Source organism: Artemia franciscana, chromosome 20 (genome assembly GCF_032884065.1).
Source record: "Artemia franciscana chromosome 20, ASM3288406v1, whole genome shotgun sequence".
NCBI lineage: Eukaryota > Metazoa > Arthropoda > Branchiopoda > Anostraca > Artemiidae > Artemia > Artemia franciscana.
The window spans coordinates 7,267,258-7,286,923 of NC_088882.1; the positions used below are offsets into that span (position 1 = coordinate 7,267,258).

Genomic DNA, 19,666 nt, shown 5'->3' on the forward strand with positions numbered 1-19,666 from the left:
GGAGGGTGACAAAACATGATTTCTCAAACCTCTAGAGGGGTAATTTGGCAGTTTTTTAGTAAAAACACTACAGAAAGCAATTTTTCAATGAAAATGTCATTGAGGGGTGTTTTCAAATTATTTTTTTTTGGGGGGGGGTAAATAATCCTGGGAGGGAGTAATATTTTTTTTTCTAATACTGAATCGCAACCTTTTCCACGGAATTTGAGTTTAGTTCAAAAATAGATCAAGAGTAACACCGATCACATTTACCAAAAAAAATATTATGTAAACGACGCGTAAAAAATATTACGTGTAAAATACGCGTCGCGATGCTGCGGTATTAGGTAAAAAATACTTGGAATTTATCATAGAATCGGCAAGTTTAAGTTCAGACAATACTAAATAGTGGTGAGTGAGAATATATTTTTTTAAGGAGGGAACAAAACTTTTTTCTTATGCAGGTTGGTTTGAAAATTAGGAATGGGTGAGTATTTTCTTAAGTGGGTGAAATTTTTATAAGATAAAAAGTTGGGAAGGTTGGTTGTTTTGGTAATGGTATTTAGAGATCTTTTTTTCTTTTTTTTTTGAAATTAAGGGTGCATTTAAGTATATATTGAAGTGAAATGGTGTATGAACCATAGATTATAGTGGCTTTTAGTGCTAATAAATACCAATTAGTTTAGGAAAAGCTTTTGTTTCTTATGCTAATAATTACACTATTCTTTAGCAATCCTTAGTTACAGATTAAAGTGAGCATATAATTTTTTTTTTCATAATTTAAGCCTATTTCATGTTTGTTCATAAAATTTTTTTTCTTGCGTTCTTAGGCTGGTTGTACCTGGTTTGCCTACCAACGTTATAAACTTGGTGTCGGTGACACTTTTGCGCCAATTGAAACCCAGGGTACAGCCCCTGGGGCTGCACCATGGACTCAGACCCCAACTCAGGATGGCAACCCATATAATGCTGGTGGCTATCCTTCATATACTGGTGCTTACAATGCTGAGTCTTATCAACAGCCGCCGTTTGCAAATAATGGCGGTACAACAGGGGGTGTTAGCTACCAGCAGGCTACGTATTAAATTCAAAAACCTGAAGAATGTTTGTTGATCTCATGCTATGATTGTATACCAAGTCCCGCGTAGCTGTTTTGTGTGTGATATTATTAGATTGGATTTTTTTTTATGGTACTACTAAAATTTATTAGTAATATCTGAGTTTCTCTATTTTTGTTATTTATTTATGGATTCTTTATTTTCACTTTAATTATTTATTTTCTATTGACCGTACTTATTTCTCCTCTGCTTTATTGCATCTTATTTTGGTCGGTTTTCTCCTTCCGGCTCTGTCCTCATCAAAGAAACTCCCAGTTTCTTTTTAGCAATTGTTTTTTTGGAGGAGGAAGATGATTGAAAGCACCTTTTTGATCGAGTTTGGAAATGGCATTAAAATTAAAGTTTTAAACAGGTGGTTGATTCAAAGAATAAGTACACTATCCTTATGCAATAGCACCATCTGTGGCATTCCAGATATTTGGTTTTGATTGTGCGCTATTTTGTAAAAAGTTTTCAACAATTTTTAACAAATATTACGCACAGATTTCTTAGCCTTAGACCAAAGTTGCTCAACTGCTCGAACAGTTAAAATTTGAAGAAACTACAATTTGAAAAAAGTAGAAAATTTAGATTCGAAATGTAATTTGTCTTAGACTGTTAGGTCTAAGATTAGAGGAAATCGTTAAAATCATACATATTTTATTTATTTCAAGGGGACGGCTGCAATCGCAAATCACTGAATTATCGAACAGGTGGGGGGCCAGGTCCCTCACCCCCATTTGTTTTTCCCTGATTACTATACTCACACATTGTTATATTTCGTGGAAAATATTATTATGGAATCAATGTCTACTTAATTCCACTTTGAAGGAAGTTCAAAGATTACCATCTATATAAAATGAGGAAAACTCAGTCAAAGCAAATTAGAAAGCAAATTCCTACTTATAGTACAGCGTTTTAACACGTTTAATGAAGAATAAATGAATAATGTTGACAAATTGAAGCAATTTTATTTTTCAGTCAATGCGAAACCTGTCATGTTGACAGGTTTCAATTACCCCCCCCCCCCGCTTTCTCCATTTCTTTGCATGTAAGATAGGTTTATTTTTGAGTCATTGGTACATACTCCTATGTAAGTGTTCATACAAAAAGTGCATATTTGAACTTTGGATGTATTTGCAAATTAGTGTTCGCATAAGTGGGATCACTCAATCTAAAAATGATAAATTAGGGTTGTATTGGTACAAGATTTTTTATTTGAACTAAACATTGTAATAAAGAAAGAACAATGCCATTCGATTCCCTATTCAACACTTTCCAAACATCGCACTCACGACCTTGACATCGTAACATTGACCTTGACATCGTTACGGTAGCCGTGTGGTTCTTATACTGGGGGGCCTTTCGCCCCGAGTCAAAGTCAAAAAACATTTGCACCACCAAATCAATCAGAGGAGAAAGCCAGTTTTCTGTAATTTAAGTTTTGCTGATATTCTTTTTATTGTCTTTCTGATTAATATTTTAACTGTTATATGTTAAATTCTAGTCAAAATTTGTGTAATTATCTAAGTGGCAGCCTTTTCACGTTAAGTGGCATTTTTAAAGTAATTTTTGTATTCAGTTTGACAGTATGTGTTTCTAGTTCCTATCAGAGACTATGGGAAACTTGTAAGAGGGGAAACTAGCACTAGTACCGAAAAAAATGTCGCCAACGCCATCTAGCATTTGGCGACTCATTTTTTACCCTACCCAAGACTATTCTTGTCTTTCTGGGTATTCCAAACTGAAAAGGAAGATAGAGAAGACAGAATTGTCTCCCGTAGACTTACCAAACTTAAAGACATCTAGCCTGTATAATTTGCAAAGATCCTCTAAAACTAAATTAGGCCTACTTTGGGCAGACTGAATTTTGATTTTAAAATAATTCTTAAAAGCAAAAAGAAATGCTGATTCTCTTGAATCCAGCTATTATCATATATAATTGCAGATTTGTATATTTGCTGGCCTATAATTGCAGGCCTACTTTGAGCAGACTGAATTTTGATTTTAAAATAATTCTTGAAAGCTAAAAGAAATGCTGATTCACTTGAATTCAGCTATTATCCTATATAATTGCAGGCCTACTTTGAGCAGACTGAATTTTGATTTTAAAATAATTCTTGAAAGCAAAAAGAAATGCAGATTCACTTGAATTCAGCTATTATCCTATATAATTGCAGATTTGTTATATCAATTACCAAATTCTCTTTGAAATTCCTTACCTATTAATGAAGTTGCAACACTGAATGGGATTTTTATTTCCTTTCTTCCTTGGTAAGTCATCAAAGATCCAAATCTTGTAGGTTTCCTATTATCTTTAACTTCTACTTTGTGTTAATTACTGTGGCTCTAATAAGTTGTTTACCTTTTTTCTCTGGCTTAGATAATTTGAAAATTACTGTCGCTATAGTTGTTTATCTTTTTTTCTGTGGCTTAGATAATTTGAAAATACTATCTTGTTTAAGTAAAAAAAAGTAAGATATCAAACTTTACTTATCAAAAAAAGTTACAAAACTGCCTCGTTCTCCTCGTCCATACCTCCCTCATAATAGTCTAAAATGCATGAAGGAAAGGAGAATATATGGAGATATTCTAACTTGAATAGATTGAACTGTTTAAAATTAAGCATAACCAATTAGCTGGTAATCACTGGGGTAAGGGTATTTCTCTTTTATGTCTTATTGTACCTTGTATTAATTATTGTGACTGTAGTCAGTTGTTCTTCTTTTTTCCTGTGGCTTAGATAATTCGAAAAATGCTGTCTTTTTGTATAAAGAAAGGCAAGATACCAAATGTTTCGTGCCAAAACAAAGTTACAAAACGGCCTCCTTCTCCTTGTTTATACCTCCCTCATAACTGTCTAAAATGCATGAAGGAAAGGAAAGGAATGCATGAAGGAGATAGAAAGGTTTTAAATTGTTATACAATGTAGTAGCTATTGGAGATGTACTAAGTGGTTTCTCTATTTTTTGGCTTACAAGACATGAAAATGCTATACTTTCCCCATACGTTGGTGACTTGGAAAAAAAATTTAAGTTTCTTGCCAAAACAAAGAGAAACTCCTCCCTCTACCCTGACCCTCCTTTATAATAGTCATCAATGAAAGAATGTTTTCAGTATAACGAAATTGTCCAACTAGAATGTGTGGAACCGTTGGAAAAAAATTTAGTGAATTAGCAGATAATTAGGGGGGTAGGTGTCTTTATTTGTTATGCCAGAACTCTTAAGGTGTAAATGAGTCAAAGTAAATTTACTATGCAAAAAACTTTCTATCTTTGATTATTCATATTACAAATTTAAAAATTTGCCAAGAAAATTCTTTGTGATAAAACTTGCTTACGTTTTGCGCATATAAACTCTTGAACCGCTAGGAAAATATACTTTTAAGCAAGTGCTCTCCAAATTTCTGGATTCCTCAAAAAGAAAGTTGGCTTATCCAGAAAAAATACCGACAAATGAAAATTGTCGGTTTTCTATAGCTTTATTTTTATTTGAAATTTTGGAGATCCTAGCTTTTTTACAAGGATATCCAGGAATGGTAGAAGCACTGCCTTTAGTGTTCCTGCAGATTGGGTGTCTTTTAAGGCCAAATAATTCAAAACGATTTGTGACATAAAATTATATTATAAGACATAAAATTTATAACTATATAATATCAAATATTATAATTAAAACATTAGAATTATATTATATGACATAAAAACATTATATTATAATATTAGTCACCCTATTAAAAAAGTAGGTTCAAGCCGCTAGTTTAAAAATTTGCCAAAAATTATATGTAATAAAACTTGCTTATGTTTTGCGATTATAAACTCTTGAACCGCTAGAAGAATATACTTTTAAGCAAGTGCTTCCCAAATTTCTGGATTCCTCAAAAAGAAAGTTGGCTTATCCAGAATAAATACCGACAAATGAAAATTGTTGGTTTTCTATAGCTTTATTTTTATTTGAAATTTCGGAGATCCTAGCTTTTTTACAAGGATATCCAGGAATAGTGTAAGCACTGTCTTTAGCGTTCCTGCAGATTGGGTGTCTTTTAAGGCCAAATAATTCAAAACGATATGTGACATAAAATTATAGTCTCGTATTACCAAGCCCTTGTATTACTAATCCCTTTGCGCCCCTACAGGACGAAAATATTATCCTGCACCCCAAAATTTGTAACTCAGGTCGGTGGGAGGCAGTCCCTCTTTCTCAATTTCTGATAAATGTTGGCTATTTAAATATTGGTTGACCCTTAAATACATAGAGATTTTGTAATAATTTGGTGTTCAAGAAGATTTTATTTATTCTTTAAATTAATAAGCAAGTGCTTCCCAAATTTCTGGATTTCTCAAAATGAAAGTTGACTTCTCTGGAATCTCCGCAAGCTTAACATTCGTAAGTACATGGAGTTTAAGGCCAACTAAAAATTGTCGATTCTCTATAGCTTTAGTTTTATTGAAAATTTCGGAGATGCCAGCTTTTTTACAAGGATATCCAGGGACAGTGGAAGCCCTGTCTTTAGCGTCCCTGCAGATTGGGTGCGTTAATTCAAAACGATGTGTGACATAAAATTATATGATATTAAATTTATAATTATATATAATATTAAATATTAGAATTGTATTATATGACATAAAAAATTTAATATTAGTCAACCTATTAAAGAAGCAGGTCCAAGCCACTAGCTCAGTGTGTTTTTTAGGTGATGTTTGGTTTTTAAGATAATTAGAAGTTCGCATTTTTTTTTTTCAAAAACTTGTTCTATATCTTATTTATAAATATGAATCTCATCGGAATTTAAAGCATTTAATATCAAACTTTTTAGTAATCATTAGATATCACATGAAACGTATTGTCTTTTAGTCCTCATATAAGTGATAAAAATATATCTATATTTAATGAAAGAAACCAGAAGAGCGCAAAATGGTGCAAAAATTGAACTTTTTGGGTATACAGTGTAGAAATTTTTGTTTATAAACCCCCCCCCCCCTCCAAAAAAAAATGTATAAACGCTCTTATTGTGCTGTCAATCTTTTTAAGTGTAATTACTATGTAGAGCATATTCAGTAGGCGAAAGAAGAAGAAGAATAAAGGAAGCGTGCAAAAATGGGTCATGCTATGGGTCCATATCCTATGTAGAGCTTATCCAGTAGGCGAAAGAAGAAGAAGAATAAAAGAAGCGTACAAAAATGAGACATAAATGAGTTATGCTATGGGTCCATATCCTATGTAGAGCTTATCCAGTAGGCAAAAGAAGAAGAAGAATAAAAGAAGCTTACATGAACGAGTTATGCTCTGGGTCCATATCTTATGTAGAGCATGGGTCCTATCCTATATAGAGCATATCCAGTAGACGAAAGAAGAAGAAGAATAAAAGAAGCGTACAAAAATAGAATAGAATATGATTTATTGGCTAAAATAGCACACAAGCTAGCATAAGCACGTCAGAACAATTACAATGATCAAATAAATGTTAAGGGATAAACATAGTTACAAAGTTAAATCAATTATTAAAATGCGAAACAAAATAGGGAACGAAAGAGTTTTGGTACCTCATTGTCAACATTTGGGAACACAAGTCAAGTTGAGTATTTGGACCTCTACGAGCATTAAGTCTTTTATTAGGAAGGATTGGGGGGTTTTCTTTGAAGGGGGGAAGAAGACGTCGATGATAGTCAGAACTAAGGCACTTGTGTCCAAAGTTCATGGTAAGGAAGTGACGTCGTGATTCCAATGTATCACGAGATACATTGTGCCAACGTATACAAATGAGACATAAACGAGTTATGCTATGGGTCCATCAGACCTCCTCCCCAACTACAAGTAATATTTAGATCTCTTTTCTAAGACTAAGGACTTTCTGTCGTCCAAAAACTATTGCACAAGACATATCTTATAGTTTGTTGTTCTTGGTTTACCGTTTGCCCAATTTATTTCATTTTGGCTTGTCGCCAGTTTTATTGTTTCGTACTGTGAAATAAAAAATAGGTGTTTTTATCTTGTTTATTCTGTATTGTTTATTAGCAGGTGTGAAACGAAATGTAATAAAGCTGTAAAGGATAGATAACAAACTAAGTCTTGTTTGCTTAGTTAAAGCAGGTATTGATGCATCCGGAAAATCATAAAGGATGAAGCTAATTTTTTGGCCCTCTCAGATAGGCAAGTACGCCATTTTTTGTGGGGGGGGGATAATAAAATGAATCATTAATAATTGCAATGAGAAATGCTCAGAAGTTCGGAGAGATTCATGCTATTTAGCGCAGAAATAAACAAAAACAAATATTAATTGTTATCCATTATGTGGGTTACATTTTATGATGAAGCAATTGCGGATTTGTGTATATTTTATCAATTTGAGCAGCAACATCTGAAATGAGCTGCAGAACAATAAAGTCAATTGATAAACAACAAAATTTTCATGAAAAAAAAAGAGGATAATTTGAGTCAGTGAAAAAAAGAACAATAGTATGCAAATTTTTCGGTCAAGACCTCAACTCAACCGTCCTCGATGCAACAAAGGGAGTAATAAGTAAAAAGTACAGGTAAAGGCGTGGATAAAAAAAAAACAGACACCGCAATAAAAATGCCCTTTCTTAGGCAGAGCTTTAAGATGTAGGCACTTTTTTTGCAAGACCAGGGCACTTCATATAGAAGTTGTCATAGAAGCTTCAAAATGGCCTCATTCGATTGAGAATTGAAAGGGCTAGTGCCCTTTTCAATAGTTGATAGTGATTGGAGGACAAATAACCCTTCCCTCACGCCCATCACTTTCCCAAACACATCCAAACCACATTTTGAGATGGCTATTTTGTTCAGAGTAGTCAAAAGGTCTAGAAATTATGCCTTTGAGGATGACAAACCCCCCCTCCCATAGCCCTCAGGACAATGCATGTAAGTTGCTCCCTGGAGGCATATAGTTTTTTATAGGAAGGGTGGTTGGATCAACTTCAGAAGGGGCTCATTGGAATGGTAATCGGAAGTTCTAGTGCCCTTTTTAAGTGTCAAAGTTATCGGAGTGCACTTACCTACCCCACACACGTCGTATTTTCTTGAAATACATCCAATAGAAATTGTTAGATAGCCATTTCATTCAAAATAGTCTAAAGAGCATATAATAAGGGTTTGGGGGTTGAAATGAGCCCCCCAGAACCGGGTGGCAAGGGTTTTAAGTTATGCCCCTGGGACATCAACATATTTATGGAAAAGATAGCCGTATAAACTTAAGAGGAGAATCAATTGGTTGAAAATTGGAAGTTATAGTTTCCCTTTAAGAGTAAAAATGATGGAGGGCAACTAGGCCCCCTTACTTCCGACTACCACTCTTCACCAAACTTATTTGATTAAAGTTGTTAGATAGCCATCTTATTCAAGATACTCTGAAGAACGTATAACAAAGCCTTCAGGGTTCACAAACCCCCCAGAGCCCTGGGGTAAGGCTTGTAAGCTATGCTTTGTGGGTATGTAAAGTTTTCATGGAATGAATGATCGTATAACTTCAGATTCGGCTCATTTCGTTTGAAATTGGAAGTTATAGTACCCTTATTAAGAGTCAAAAGTGAATAGAGAGCAACCATGGCAACATATCCCCAAGTTCATCCAATCAAAATTTTGAGATAGCAATTTTGTTCAGGATAATTGAAGGGTCCGGAAATTATGTCTTTGAAGATGACAAACCCTCCATAGCCGTCAGGACAAGGGTTCTTAGTTATGTCCTGGGAGCATATAAGGTTTTTCTTATAGAAAGGATCGTCGTATAAACTTCGGAGGGGGATCATTTGATTTGTAATCAGAAGTTCTAGCGCCTTCTAAAAAGTAAAGTTTATCAGAGGCTATCTACCCGCTTCCACACGTCGTGTTTTTCGGAAATGTATCCAATAGAATTTTTAGATAGCCATTTTATTCAAAATAGTCCAAAGATCATTTAGCGAGGTTTTTGGGGTTGACATAAATCACCAAAGCCTGGGGCAAGTGCTTTAAGTTATGTCTCATGGAATTTAAGGTTTTTATGGAAGATAATGCTGTATAAACTTTTATGGTGCCTCATTTGGTTGAAAGTAGGAAGTTCTAGTTCCCTTTTAAGAGTCAAACTACCCACTTCCCCTCTTTTCACCAAACGCATATGAAGAAAATTATGATAGCCATTTTGTTCAAAATAGTCTAAAGAACATATAACAATGTCTCCTGGGTTAAACAACCCCCCAAAGCCCTGGGGAAAGGGTAATAAGGACCCCTGGGAGCATATAAGGTGTTTACGGAATGAATGGTCATATGAACTTCAGATGAGACTCATTTGATTTGAAGTCGGAAATTATAGTGCCCTTATTAAGAGTCAATCAAAGTTATTTGAAATCTCCTCCACGCCCAACAATTCTAAAAAAAAAAAAAACATCCAAACAAGTTTTGAGACATCTATTTTTTCAGTATTGTTGAAAGGCTCAGTAATTATGCGATTAGGAATATAAACCCCGCCCCCGAGGTCTCAGGTTAGTTAGGCAATTTGTTCGTTGTTTACTTATAGTAAATGTTATTGAGAAAAGATACGACTGTTTGACTTCAACTTTTCCAAAATACAAAGGGAATTAGAGTGAGCCTTTCAGGGAGTGTTGAATGAAATCAAAACATGTTATGCTTATATAGGTTGTCAAAAGGATGTAACCTAGGAATAACTGAGTATATTAATTTGGAACTTTCAGGCAATGATAAGGGGGGGGGGTGATCAATTGACCGTTAAGGCAATATTTGCATGCTACTACTACCGCAACTACCTCTGCCTCTACTGCTACTGTCACTAAGACTACTGCTTCGGTAGCGAGTATTACTAAGGCTGAGGAAATTGAAATAAACATCTGAGAAAATATTGAGGGGAAGGTTGATGCAGGCGTGTCAGCAATATTTTTGGAAGGGGTTATCGTATCAAGAGGAAAGTTCAGGGACATCATGAGTGGGATGTTCAGTTGACCAAAAGGCAAAACGTACCCGATATTACTGTAATTAATACTTCTGCTACTGCTGTTACTACTACTACTACTAATAATATACTGTTACTGCTACTACTGTTCCTACTACTATGATACCAGTATAATTAATAATTGAATTTAACACAAAAAGAGTTTGAACTTTTCAATTAAAAGTCAAACAGAAATGAGCTTTTGGAATATTTATACTGCTTTTAAGTTTCAACCTACTTGCACATGAATAACCAAAGAAAAACTATTCAATTTTTCGAATATACCAAAATTACTTAATGTTGGGCAAAATATTCCAAAAATCACCTTGTTTTACAAATAACCTTAAAAATCACCAAATTCTGAAGAAATGACAGTTTTAATTATAAACCACTTGGCAGCCCTGCCTAGGGGAATCAATGTCCCCCTAAGATTCACTGTCTTTATTAGTTACGTTTATGTGTATTAACCCTCTCTCACCTTTGTTTGTGAGATTGAAATGTCATCCTAATTTAGGACTAGCACAGTCCTTCCCGAGTAATAAAAATTCAACTACTGTGTTATCAAAAGTCCTTAAATTCACCTACCTTCAAAATGACCTATTTATATATATATATATATACTACTGTTACTACTACTAGCAACTCTCTGCAACACCAAGCTGCTTAACGTCAACACACTTGCGCGTGTCCCTCCTCCACAATCTATGCAAACCTTTACCGTTTAACACATCCAATGAAGTTTCAATTTCCTTTAAATCCTTCCTCATGACCTCTTTCCACCAGTTGTGTCAATTTACCGAAATGTAGCGAGGGGCTGTGGAAAAAATTATTTTTCAAAATCTATATGTATCAAAACCAAATTCTATTCTATATATTAAATTTTATATATATATCAAAATCCATATATAGGGGAAAAATATAGATGGTGGGACAAACCCCTCCCCCCCCCTCCCCGCATTATCATCTCTAAGTCCCATCCTATTTGAAGATGACCTGCTTTCGTCTGTCAAATGGATGGTCAAAAAGTACAATCATGGCAATATGCAATCCTTCACTCGTAAAAAGTGGCCTAGCCATCTTGGCTGTTCTTTAATTACCATCCTAGATGTATGCTTATATACTTCACTAAATAAAATAAAAGGAAATCATTTCTGACGTATTAAATCGGGATTCTGACTTGTTAAACAGGGATAGCTAGTCATAATTTTAGTTATGTAATTCTATCCGTTGAAGTGTGGTTTAGTCACTTCATCCATGCATCCACTTTTACGAACAACCTTTTTATTCTCATTAAACTTCTAGACTTAACTCATACAAATACTTTGTCTTTGACTGGTGATTTCACCTCCAGTGTCATTAGCATTCTAGCACAGATAACTGATCAATAAATCATTAGCATTTAGGAAGTACATTCACCCCAAAATTTATTTTCCTTTTCTCAAGATCAAGGGCAAGACAGGCCTTTCTCTGGAACGGTTCCTTAGGGGAGGACAATGAACTGAAATGTGGAATTCTGATCCATTACCGGTGGAATTGTTTCGCTGAGTTCTTGGTGGCCAAAATAAGACTGAAGTTTTAAAATAACTGTATCGTTTTTTTCTTTTTTAACATTTTTATTTTTAAGAATTACCAGTTAATAAAATTTTTTACAAATAAGCATGAAATATGACTTCTCTTAGGTGGTTTTCATTTTCTTGCAGATATATATTATCTTTTGCAGGAGAATTTTACTGTAATCCGTTGTTAAAATCACACTTTTTGTCATTAAAACAACGTTTTCTGTCTTTAAAGTTACGTGTTTTGTCATTTAAAATAACGACGATTATTTTGTTGAATTGAGGTCAAGAGAATTTTCGTATACTCCATCATTTAAATAACTTTTCGGTCATTAAAATATCGTTATTCAGCCAATAAAATATTGGTGGGTCAACTCAACAATAATTTTTTTCAGTTGACCTGCAAGAAGGGCGAAACGCTTTCCTGCAGATTATAGTTTGCCATCATATACCTTGAAATTATATAAATAACCTGCAAAAAACAAAGAAGTTATTGATATTTTTAACTCGTCAATCTTCTTTTGGGCCACCCAGTATAATAAAACAATAAACCTTTTTTACAAGCTTAATAAAAAGATAGAAGTAAGAAAATATAATTCTAAAACCATAAATAAACACGTAAACGAGAATCTTATATCAATCCGAAAAAGTAAGAGATTTTCACTCCAAGTAGGTGAATATTTAATGAAATGACTTTTAAGACATTTTGAAATAATACAAATAACATTTTTCTGACAGGGAACTTTTCCCCAAACCTCTTACTATAACCGCACGGAAACCTTATCACATTGAAATATATACTGTTCTAATTACAGATGGGATTGGAAGCTCGCATCGCTTCGATAATACAAAACGTGCTATGGTACCTGAATGAGTGCCCCCAGTAGATTTTCCAGGGGCGAGGCCAACCAGGACCTTTGTTTTTTAGCCGGATTTAGATAATAGTGTTTATCATTTTCCTGTTTTATTCTTTTCCCGAGGGAGCTACCTCCCACTCGGCACTCCTACTTGTACCTATGGTAGCAGAACTTAAAATATACAGTAACAGAAAGGCTGAAAAATATCTTTCGGAATGCCACCTCTTTCCGCTGCCTCGGCTCTATCCTAACCCCACATAGTTGTGAAGAGACAGACATTGCAGCACGAGTAAGAAAGTTTGAAGCACGAGATGCATTCATAATCACAAAGAAGTTCCTTTAGAGAAGGCATGAGGTCGGAATAAAATCTAAGATGAGCGTGTCTGAGGCCTCCGTCTGATCTTTCCTGTATCACGCCTGTGAAGCCGAGGCAACCAATTCCGAAGACCCTCGTTCCCTTGAATCACTTTACCATCGCTGCATGAGGCATGTTCTAATTGTAAGCCAATTAGTTTTCTCTTGGTAATCATAATAAAAACCATTTAATTTTTTTAGACAAATACTGTGACGACTAACTGAAATCATATCCTAGGATATCTTCATATGCGACCCCCTTACAACTTGGAAATGGAGACCTGGTGGAAAATGACTTGGGGTATCCTTGGGATGGCTTTCACCGACACTAATGTCTTAACCGAAAATATTCGTTGAAAATTCCAGAAGAGGCTATCGGGGACAGATCATATTGCATATTCGTCAGTTGAACTTTCGTCAAATGGTGCCACGTAGAATTTATATTCGTCTGGTTCTTGCCAAAAGGAAAACAGTAATTAGTAAGACTGCCAAGAGCCAATTATCGGAATGAGAAGTCTTTTTTTTTTTTTTTTTTTTTTTACGCAGCCTAGATGTGGAAAATGAACAGTACCAACGTAAAAGATGGAACTTCCCAACTGTATCCTTCAGTGAGAAATGAGGATTTAACGTATTTGAGAAAAAAATTATTAAATTTCAAAAATTCTTGAGAACCAAAGAAAATAGTTGAAAAAGTGATCGTTACGATTGGTAGAGCTTGCTTAGTTTGAAGGAAGGTAAAATTGTTACATTAAAACTTTGGGACTAATATAGCTGAGCTAACCGTCATTGTCATCTCAAAAAAAAAAAATTGAAATGGTTCTACAGCGCATGAAGTGCACCGTCACATAAGGTAATTAAATAAATAAAAAAATTCTAACTGCAAGTAAGAAGCGACATTATAATTTAAAACGAACAGAAATTGTTCCATATATGAAAGGGGTTTTTCCCTCCACGCCTCGTTCTTTCGTTAAAGTTTGACTCTTTGTCACAACTACTTTTTAAAACAATAAAAAAAAACTTTAGCGTAAAGAGTGAGGCGTTGAGGCAGCCCCTTTCATATACGGAACAAACCCATAATGTAGACAGACACTAATCAGAAGCTCCATGCTTGGGAACGACGTGTCTCTTCTAACATGTTTGACCTTTTGACGAAAAAAAAAACCAGAAACAACAAAAAACTCGATTATTACAAAAGAAAATGAAAACAATAAAGTGAATAAGATTAGTTGAAAAGTATTAGCGTGACATGTCGGCTTTGGAAATATGAAAAGCGTTAAATGACTTTTTCCAAAGCTTAGGCTTTTAAATCTGCCAAACTTGTCGAAATGTGGTTATAACGTATTTTGAGTGAATTAAAACAGTGGTTCCCAACCTTTTTCGGTCCGCGTACCCCTAGTCAAGGCCCAAAAAGTTTGCGTACCCCTTTCTTGAGAATTGTTGTTTTACTTTTTTCTTAACTAAAATCAGATTTTCAAAAACACGAGATTTATTGTCCAATATGACGGTGCTTAAATGTACGTACAAAATCAATGAGAAACTTGAGGCTGCTTTTTTGCTAAAATATTATCAAATCTTGGCTCGATGTCACTAACGGCAATTATAAGGTCATTTTGTACACTCAGTCTGTTTCTGTGTTTGGTTTTGATCAATGACATTGCCGAAAATGACACTTCACAAAGGTAAGTGGATCCGAATGGTAACAAAGCAGACATGGCGATTTCACTTAGTTCCTTGTATTCTCCTTTCACCTCCAGCCAAAACTGGGAAACAGTTACATTTTGGAATTTCAGTTCTAAGGCGCGATCACTGGCAAGTTCGATCAGATTCTCTGTAAGCTTGTCACTAAGACCGGAGCTTGAGGTCACGTCTTCAACAAATGGATTTTGGATCCAATCCTGCGTTCTATCTTGGTTCATAATCGATGGGAAATATGACACAAGTTCATCTCGCAACTTTGTCAGATGCTCCCGAATACAATCACAGATTGTGTTGAGGTTATCAATTTCACTATCGTCCGCAAACTTGTCAAGGGTCGGGAAGACACTAACGCTGTTTCTTTGAACCTTTTTAAGCCAGAACTCCAATTTCTTGATGAAAGCACACATCTTCGAATTCAGGGAGAGTTCGTCCGTCCGGAAACCTTGCATTGACAGATTCAAGTCATTCAGTTTGTCGAAAATATCCGCAAGATAGGCCAGCCTGCAGACCCAGTCCTGGTTTTCAAAAAGTGAACTGAATGCAGATTTTTGCTCCAGAAGAAACATATGAACTTCTTGTCGAAGCTCGAAAAGTCTGTTTAAAATCTTCCCACGAGACAACCAGCGAACTTCTGTGTGCAGAAGTAAATGTTGATGTTCTGAACCCATCTCTTGGCACAGCAACTTGAACATTCTTGAGTTCAGTGGTCGGGCTTTGATGAAGTTGATCACTTTTACAGCCTCGTTGAGGGTCTCGTGCAGATGTGCGTTCATCCTTTTCGATGCAAGAGCTTGCCTGTGAATGATGCAGTGCAACCACTTCACCTTTGGATTTTTCTTCCTTATCCAGGCCATGAGCCCATTATTCTTCCCTGTTAGGGCGGCAGCTCCATCACTGCAAACTGATAGACACCAGTCCCACAAGATGCCCCCTTCTGCGAAGAATTTGTCAATCACCTTGAATAGTTCTTCTCCTGTTGTTCTTGACTGTAGGTTTTGACAAAACAGAATATTTTCTCTTATGTCAGAACAATCTTGATATCGAACAAAGACGATCACCTGGGCTTCACCTGACACATCCGTGCTTTCGTCAAGCTGTAACGCAAACATCTTCGTCAACTTTATTTGCTCAATAACCTGCATGACAATATCGCTTGCAATGTCTTCTATCCTTCTTGAAATGGTATTGTTCGACACAGGTATAGACTGAAGGGCAGTAGCAGTTTTCGTGTCAAACATTATTTCACTGACTTTCACTAGTGCTGGTAATATCAGACATTCGGCGATGGTGTGCGGTTTTTTCTGTTTCGCAACTAAATATGAAACAGCATACGAAGCCCGGAGAGCCTTTGAAGAAACTGATGCCACTTTTGCAATTTCCAAACAATTACTAGCGAATGCTTCTTGTTTACGCTTGAAAAACTCTATGGGCTTACTGACATGAGAAGGGTGCACAGTACTGAGATGCCGGGTCATATGCGCAGGTTTCATGGAACTGTTGGCCAAGACTTGACCACAAAGAACGCACTGTGCATTCACTGGATCAGACTTTGTCGCACTAAATCCGAGCCCTAGGTATTCTGACAAATATCGACGCACTTTGACCGATGATTCGTCATATTTCTTCTTCTTAGGTGCAGGTTCAGAGTTTTGGGTACCATCATTCGGCTTCTTGTTATTCCTGATCAGGAATCTATCCATCTTTGTTTGCAACCACAATTCACGAACTTCGTGTTTCAACAGATGACAAGATACTGAACTCGCTGACTTTAAATCGAGACCTTACGGCTATGGAGAAAAATTAGCATCGAGACCTTACGGCTATGGAGAAAAATTAGCGGGTTACTGAAAGCGAAAGTTTTGAAAATGAGTCTGAAATTACGTACAATGGGTTATGTTATCTTATTTTGAGGGAAATGTTGGAACTGAGTCAGAAACAAGTTTTAAAGATGTAGACTAAATTAATTTTGGGACCTTCGCGTACCTCCTGCGAGGGTTTCGCGTACCCCCTGGGGTACGCGTACCACCGGTTGGGAACCACTGAATTAAAAAACTGAAAACATGACAGGGATAAAAGGGAACATGTGTATCCCGATTAAACCGATCGATCGGACGCCCAAAACTTTAGTAGAATCGATATAAAACTCACTTTTGACAGATGTATCACTTAACGCCTTTCATATTCCCACAGCCGATCTACCGCCGTTATGTACCGCATTTTTGCAGTACGTAACTTAACCGCACGGAGACAGTAAGACATTACGCTCATTTGACCAACGCAAAGCTGCTAAGAATGACAATTTATATGGTAAATTCCACCTACCCCGCCAAAACAATAATGATAGAATGGAAAACTGATTGTTATATGATTTTATTGTTTTATTATTTTATTTTTATTGTTATATGATTTATGAAAGAATGTTCTCTTTTGTAAATGAATAAATAAAAAAACTAGTTTTTTTAACTGAAAGTAAGGAGCGACATTAAAACTTAAAACGAACAGAAATTACTCCGTATATGAAATGGGTTGTCCCCTCCGCAGTCCCTCGCTCTTTACGCTAAAGTTTGACTCTTTGCCACAATTCTACTTTTTAAAACAATTAAAAACTTTAGCGTAAAGAGCGTGGGACTGCGGAGGGGACAACCCATTTCATATACGTAGTAATTTCTGTTCGTTTTAAGTTTTAATGTCGCTCCTTACTTTCAGTTAAAAAACTAGTTTTTTTTATTTATTTTCTGAACGTTTTTGAATTAATGCATGTTTGATTTTGGCTCTCCGCACATAAATTATTGAAATGAAATTAGTATATTAATTTTTTTTGGCTAAATGGCTTTCTCTTAGTTTTGATCAGACGATTTTGAGAAATAAGGGGTGGGGAAGGAGGCCTAGCTGCCCTCCAATTTTTCGGTTACTTAAAAAGGCTACTAGAACTTTTAATATTCAACGAACGTTTTTATTAGTAAAAAATATACGTAACTTAAGAATTAACTTACGTAACAAAGTTTTATATTCTTATATTTTTATTATGTGTACGAGGGGGTTTGTACCCTCGTTAATACCTCGCTCTTTACACTAAATCGTAAGTTTTGTCCCAATTCTTTAAGAATGACCCCTGAATCAAAAAGGCCGTAGAATAAATAGTTGAAATCAATAAAAATATTTTAGCATAAAGAGCGAGGTATTTATCTCCTCCTAAATACCTCGCTCTTTATGCTAAAGTATTTTTAGAACCCCTCATATGCGTAATAATCTCTGTTCGTTTTTAATTTCAATGCTATTCCTTACTTTCATTTGAAAAAACGTTTTCATGTTTATTTCTTCATTGTTTTTATGGCACTTGGTATTAACCAAGTGACATATAGCAGTCGCCAATTCTGTCGGTCTGTCTGTCGGTCTGTCGGTCTGTCTGTCGGTCTGTCTGTCGGTCTGTAGGTCCCGGTTTTGCTACTTTAGGCACTTCCAGGTAAGCTAGGACGATGAAATTTGGCAAGCGTATCAGGGACCGGACCAGATTAAATTAGAAATAGTCGTTTTCCCGATTTGACCATCTGGGGGGGAGTGGGGGCCCGGTTAATTCGCAAAAAATAGAAAAAATGAAGTATTTTTAACTTATCAGCGGGTATTTGGATCTTAATGAAATTTGATGTTTGGAATGATATTGTGTCTTAGAGCTCTTATTTTTAATCCCGACCGGATCTGATGACATTGAGGGGAGTTGGAGGGGGAAAACCTAAAGTCCCGGTTTTGCTACTTTAGGCACTTCCAGGTAAGCTAGGACGATGAAATTTGGCAAGCGTATCAGGGACCGGACCAGATTAAATTAGAAATAGTCGTTTTCCCGATTTGACCATCTGGGAGGGGGGGGGGGAGAAGGGGCCGGTTAATTCGGAAAAATAGAAAAAATGAAGTATTTTTAACTTATGAGCGGGTGATTGGATCTTAATGAAATTTGATGTTTGGAATGATATTGTGTCTCAGAGCTCTTATTTTAAATCCCGACTGGGTCTGATGACATTGGGGGGAGTTGGAGGGGGGAAACCTAAAATCTTGGAAAACACTTAGAGTAGAGGGATCGGGATGAAACTTGATGGGAAAAATAAGCGCAAGTCCCAGATACATGATTGACATAATCGGAACTTATTTGCTCTCTTTGGGGTAGTTGGGAGGGGGGAGTAAGTCTTAAAAATTAGAAAAATGAGGTATTTTCAACTTACGAACGGGTGATCGGATCTCAATGAAATTTGATGTTGAGAAGGATATCGTGTCTTAGAGCTCTTATTTTAAATCCCGACCGGATCTGGTGATGGGGGCGGGGAGTTGGGAGGGGGAAACCTAAAACTTGGAAAACACCTAGAGTGGAGGGATCGGGATGAAACATGGTGGGAAAAATAAACACAAGTCCTAGATAGATGATTGACATAAACGGAACGGATCCGCTCTCTTTTGGGTAGTTGGGGGGGGGGGTTAATTCTGAAAAATTAGAAAAAATGAGGTATTTTTAACTTACGAATGGGTGATTGGATCTCCATGAAATTTGATTTTTAGAAGGATATCGTGGCTCAAAGCTCTTATTTTAAATCCTGACCGGATCTGGTGACATTGGGGGAAGTTTGGGGTGGGGAGACCTAAAATGATGGGAAACCCTTAGATTGGAAGGATTGGGATGAAACTTGGTTGGAAAAATAAGCAAAAGTCTTGCATACGTAATTTACATAATTGGAACGGATCCGCTCAATTGCGGGGGGGGGGGGGGGGGTAATTCTGAAAAATAAGAAAAATAACGTATTTTTAACTTACGAAGGAGTGATCGGATCTTCATGAAACTTCATATTTAGAAGGACCTCGTAACTCTGATATCTTATTTTAAATCTCAACCGGATCAAACGTAATTGGGGGGGGGGCAGTTGGGGGGACCGGAAATCTTAGAAAATACTTAAAGCGGTGAGATCAGGATGAAACTGGATGGGAAGAATAGAAACCTGTCTAAGATACGTGACTGACATAACTGGACCGGATCTGCTCTCTTTGGTGGAATTGGGAGGGGGGAGGTAATTTTGAAAATTGAGGTATTTGTAACTTACGAAAGGGTGACCAGATCTTAATGAAATTTGATATTTAGAAGGATCTTGTGCTATAAAGTTTAACTTTAGGTTCTGACCTTCTCACAAGTGCCAAATGAGCTCTTGGCTC

The 19,666-nt window shown here is 36.1% G+C and overlaps 1 protein-coding gene across 2 annotated transcripts in view; it reads left to right on the forward strand.

Moving 5' to 3' along the window:
* Positions 1-7,061, forward strand: part of LOC136040390 (synaptogyrin-like) — a 32,819-nt gene extending 25,758 nt beyond the window's left edge. For both annotated transcript variants that reach the window (XM_065724662.1, XM_065724663.1), the window contains exon 5: positions 810-7,061. In XM_065724662.1, coding sequence (XP_065580734.1) covers positions 810-1,064 — 255 coding nt within the window. In that variant the 3' untranslated portion in view covers positions 1,065-7,061. The remainder of the gene's footprint in view (positions 1-809) is intronic.
* Positions 7,062-19,666: the final 12,605 nt, after the last annotated feature.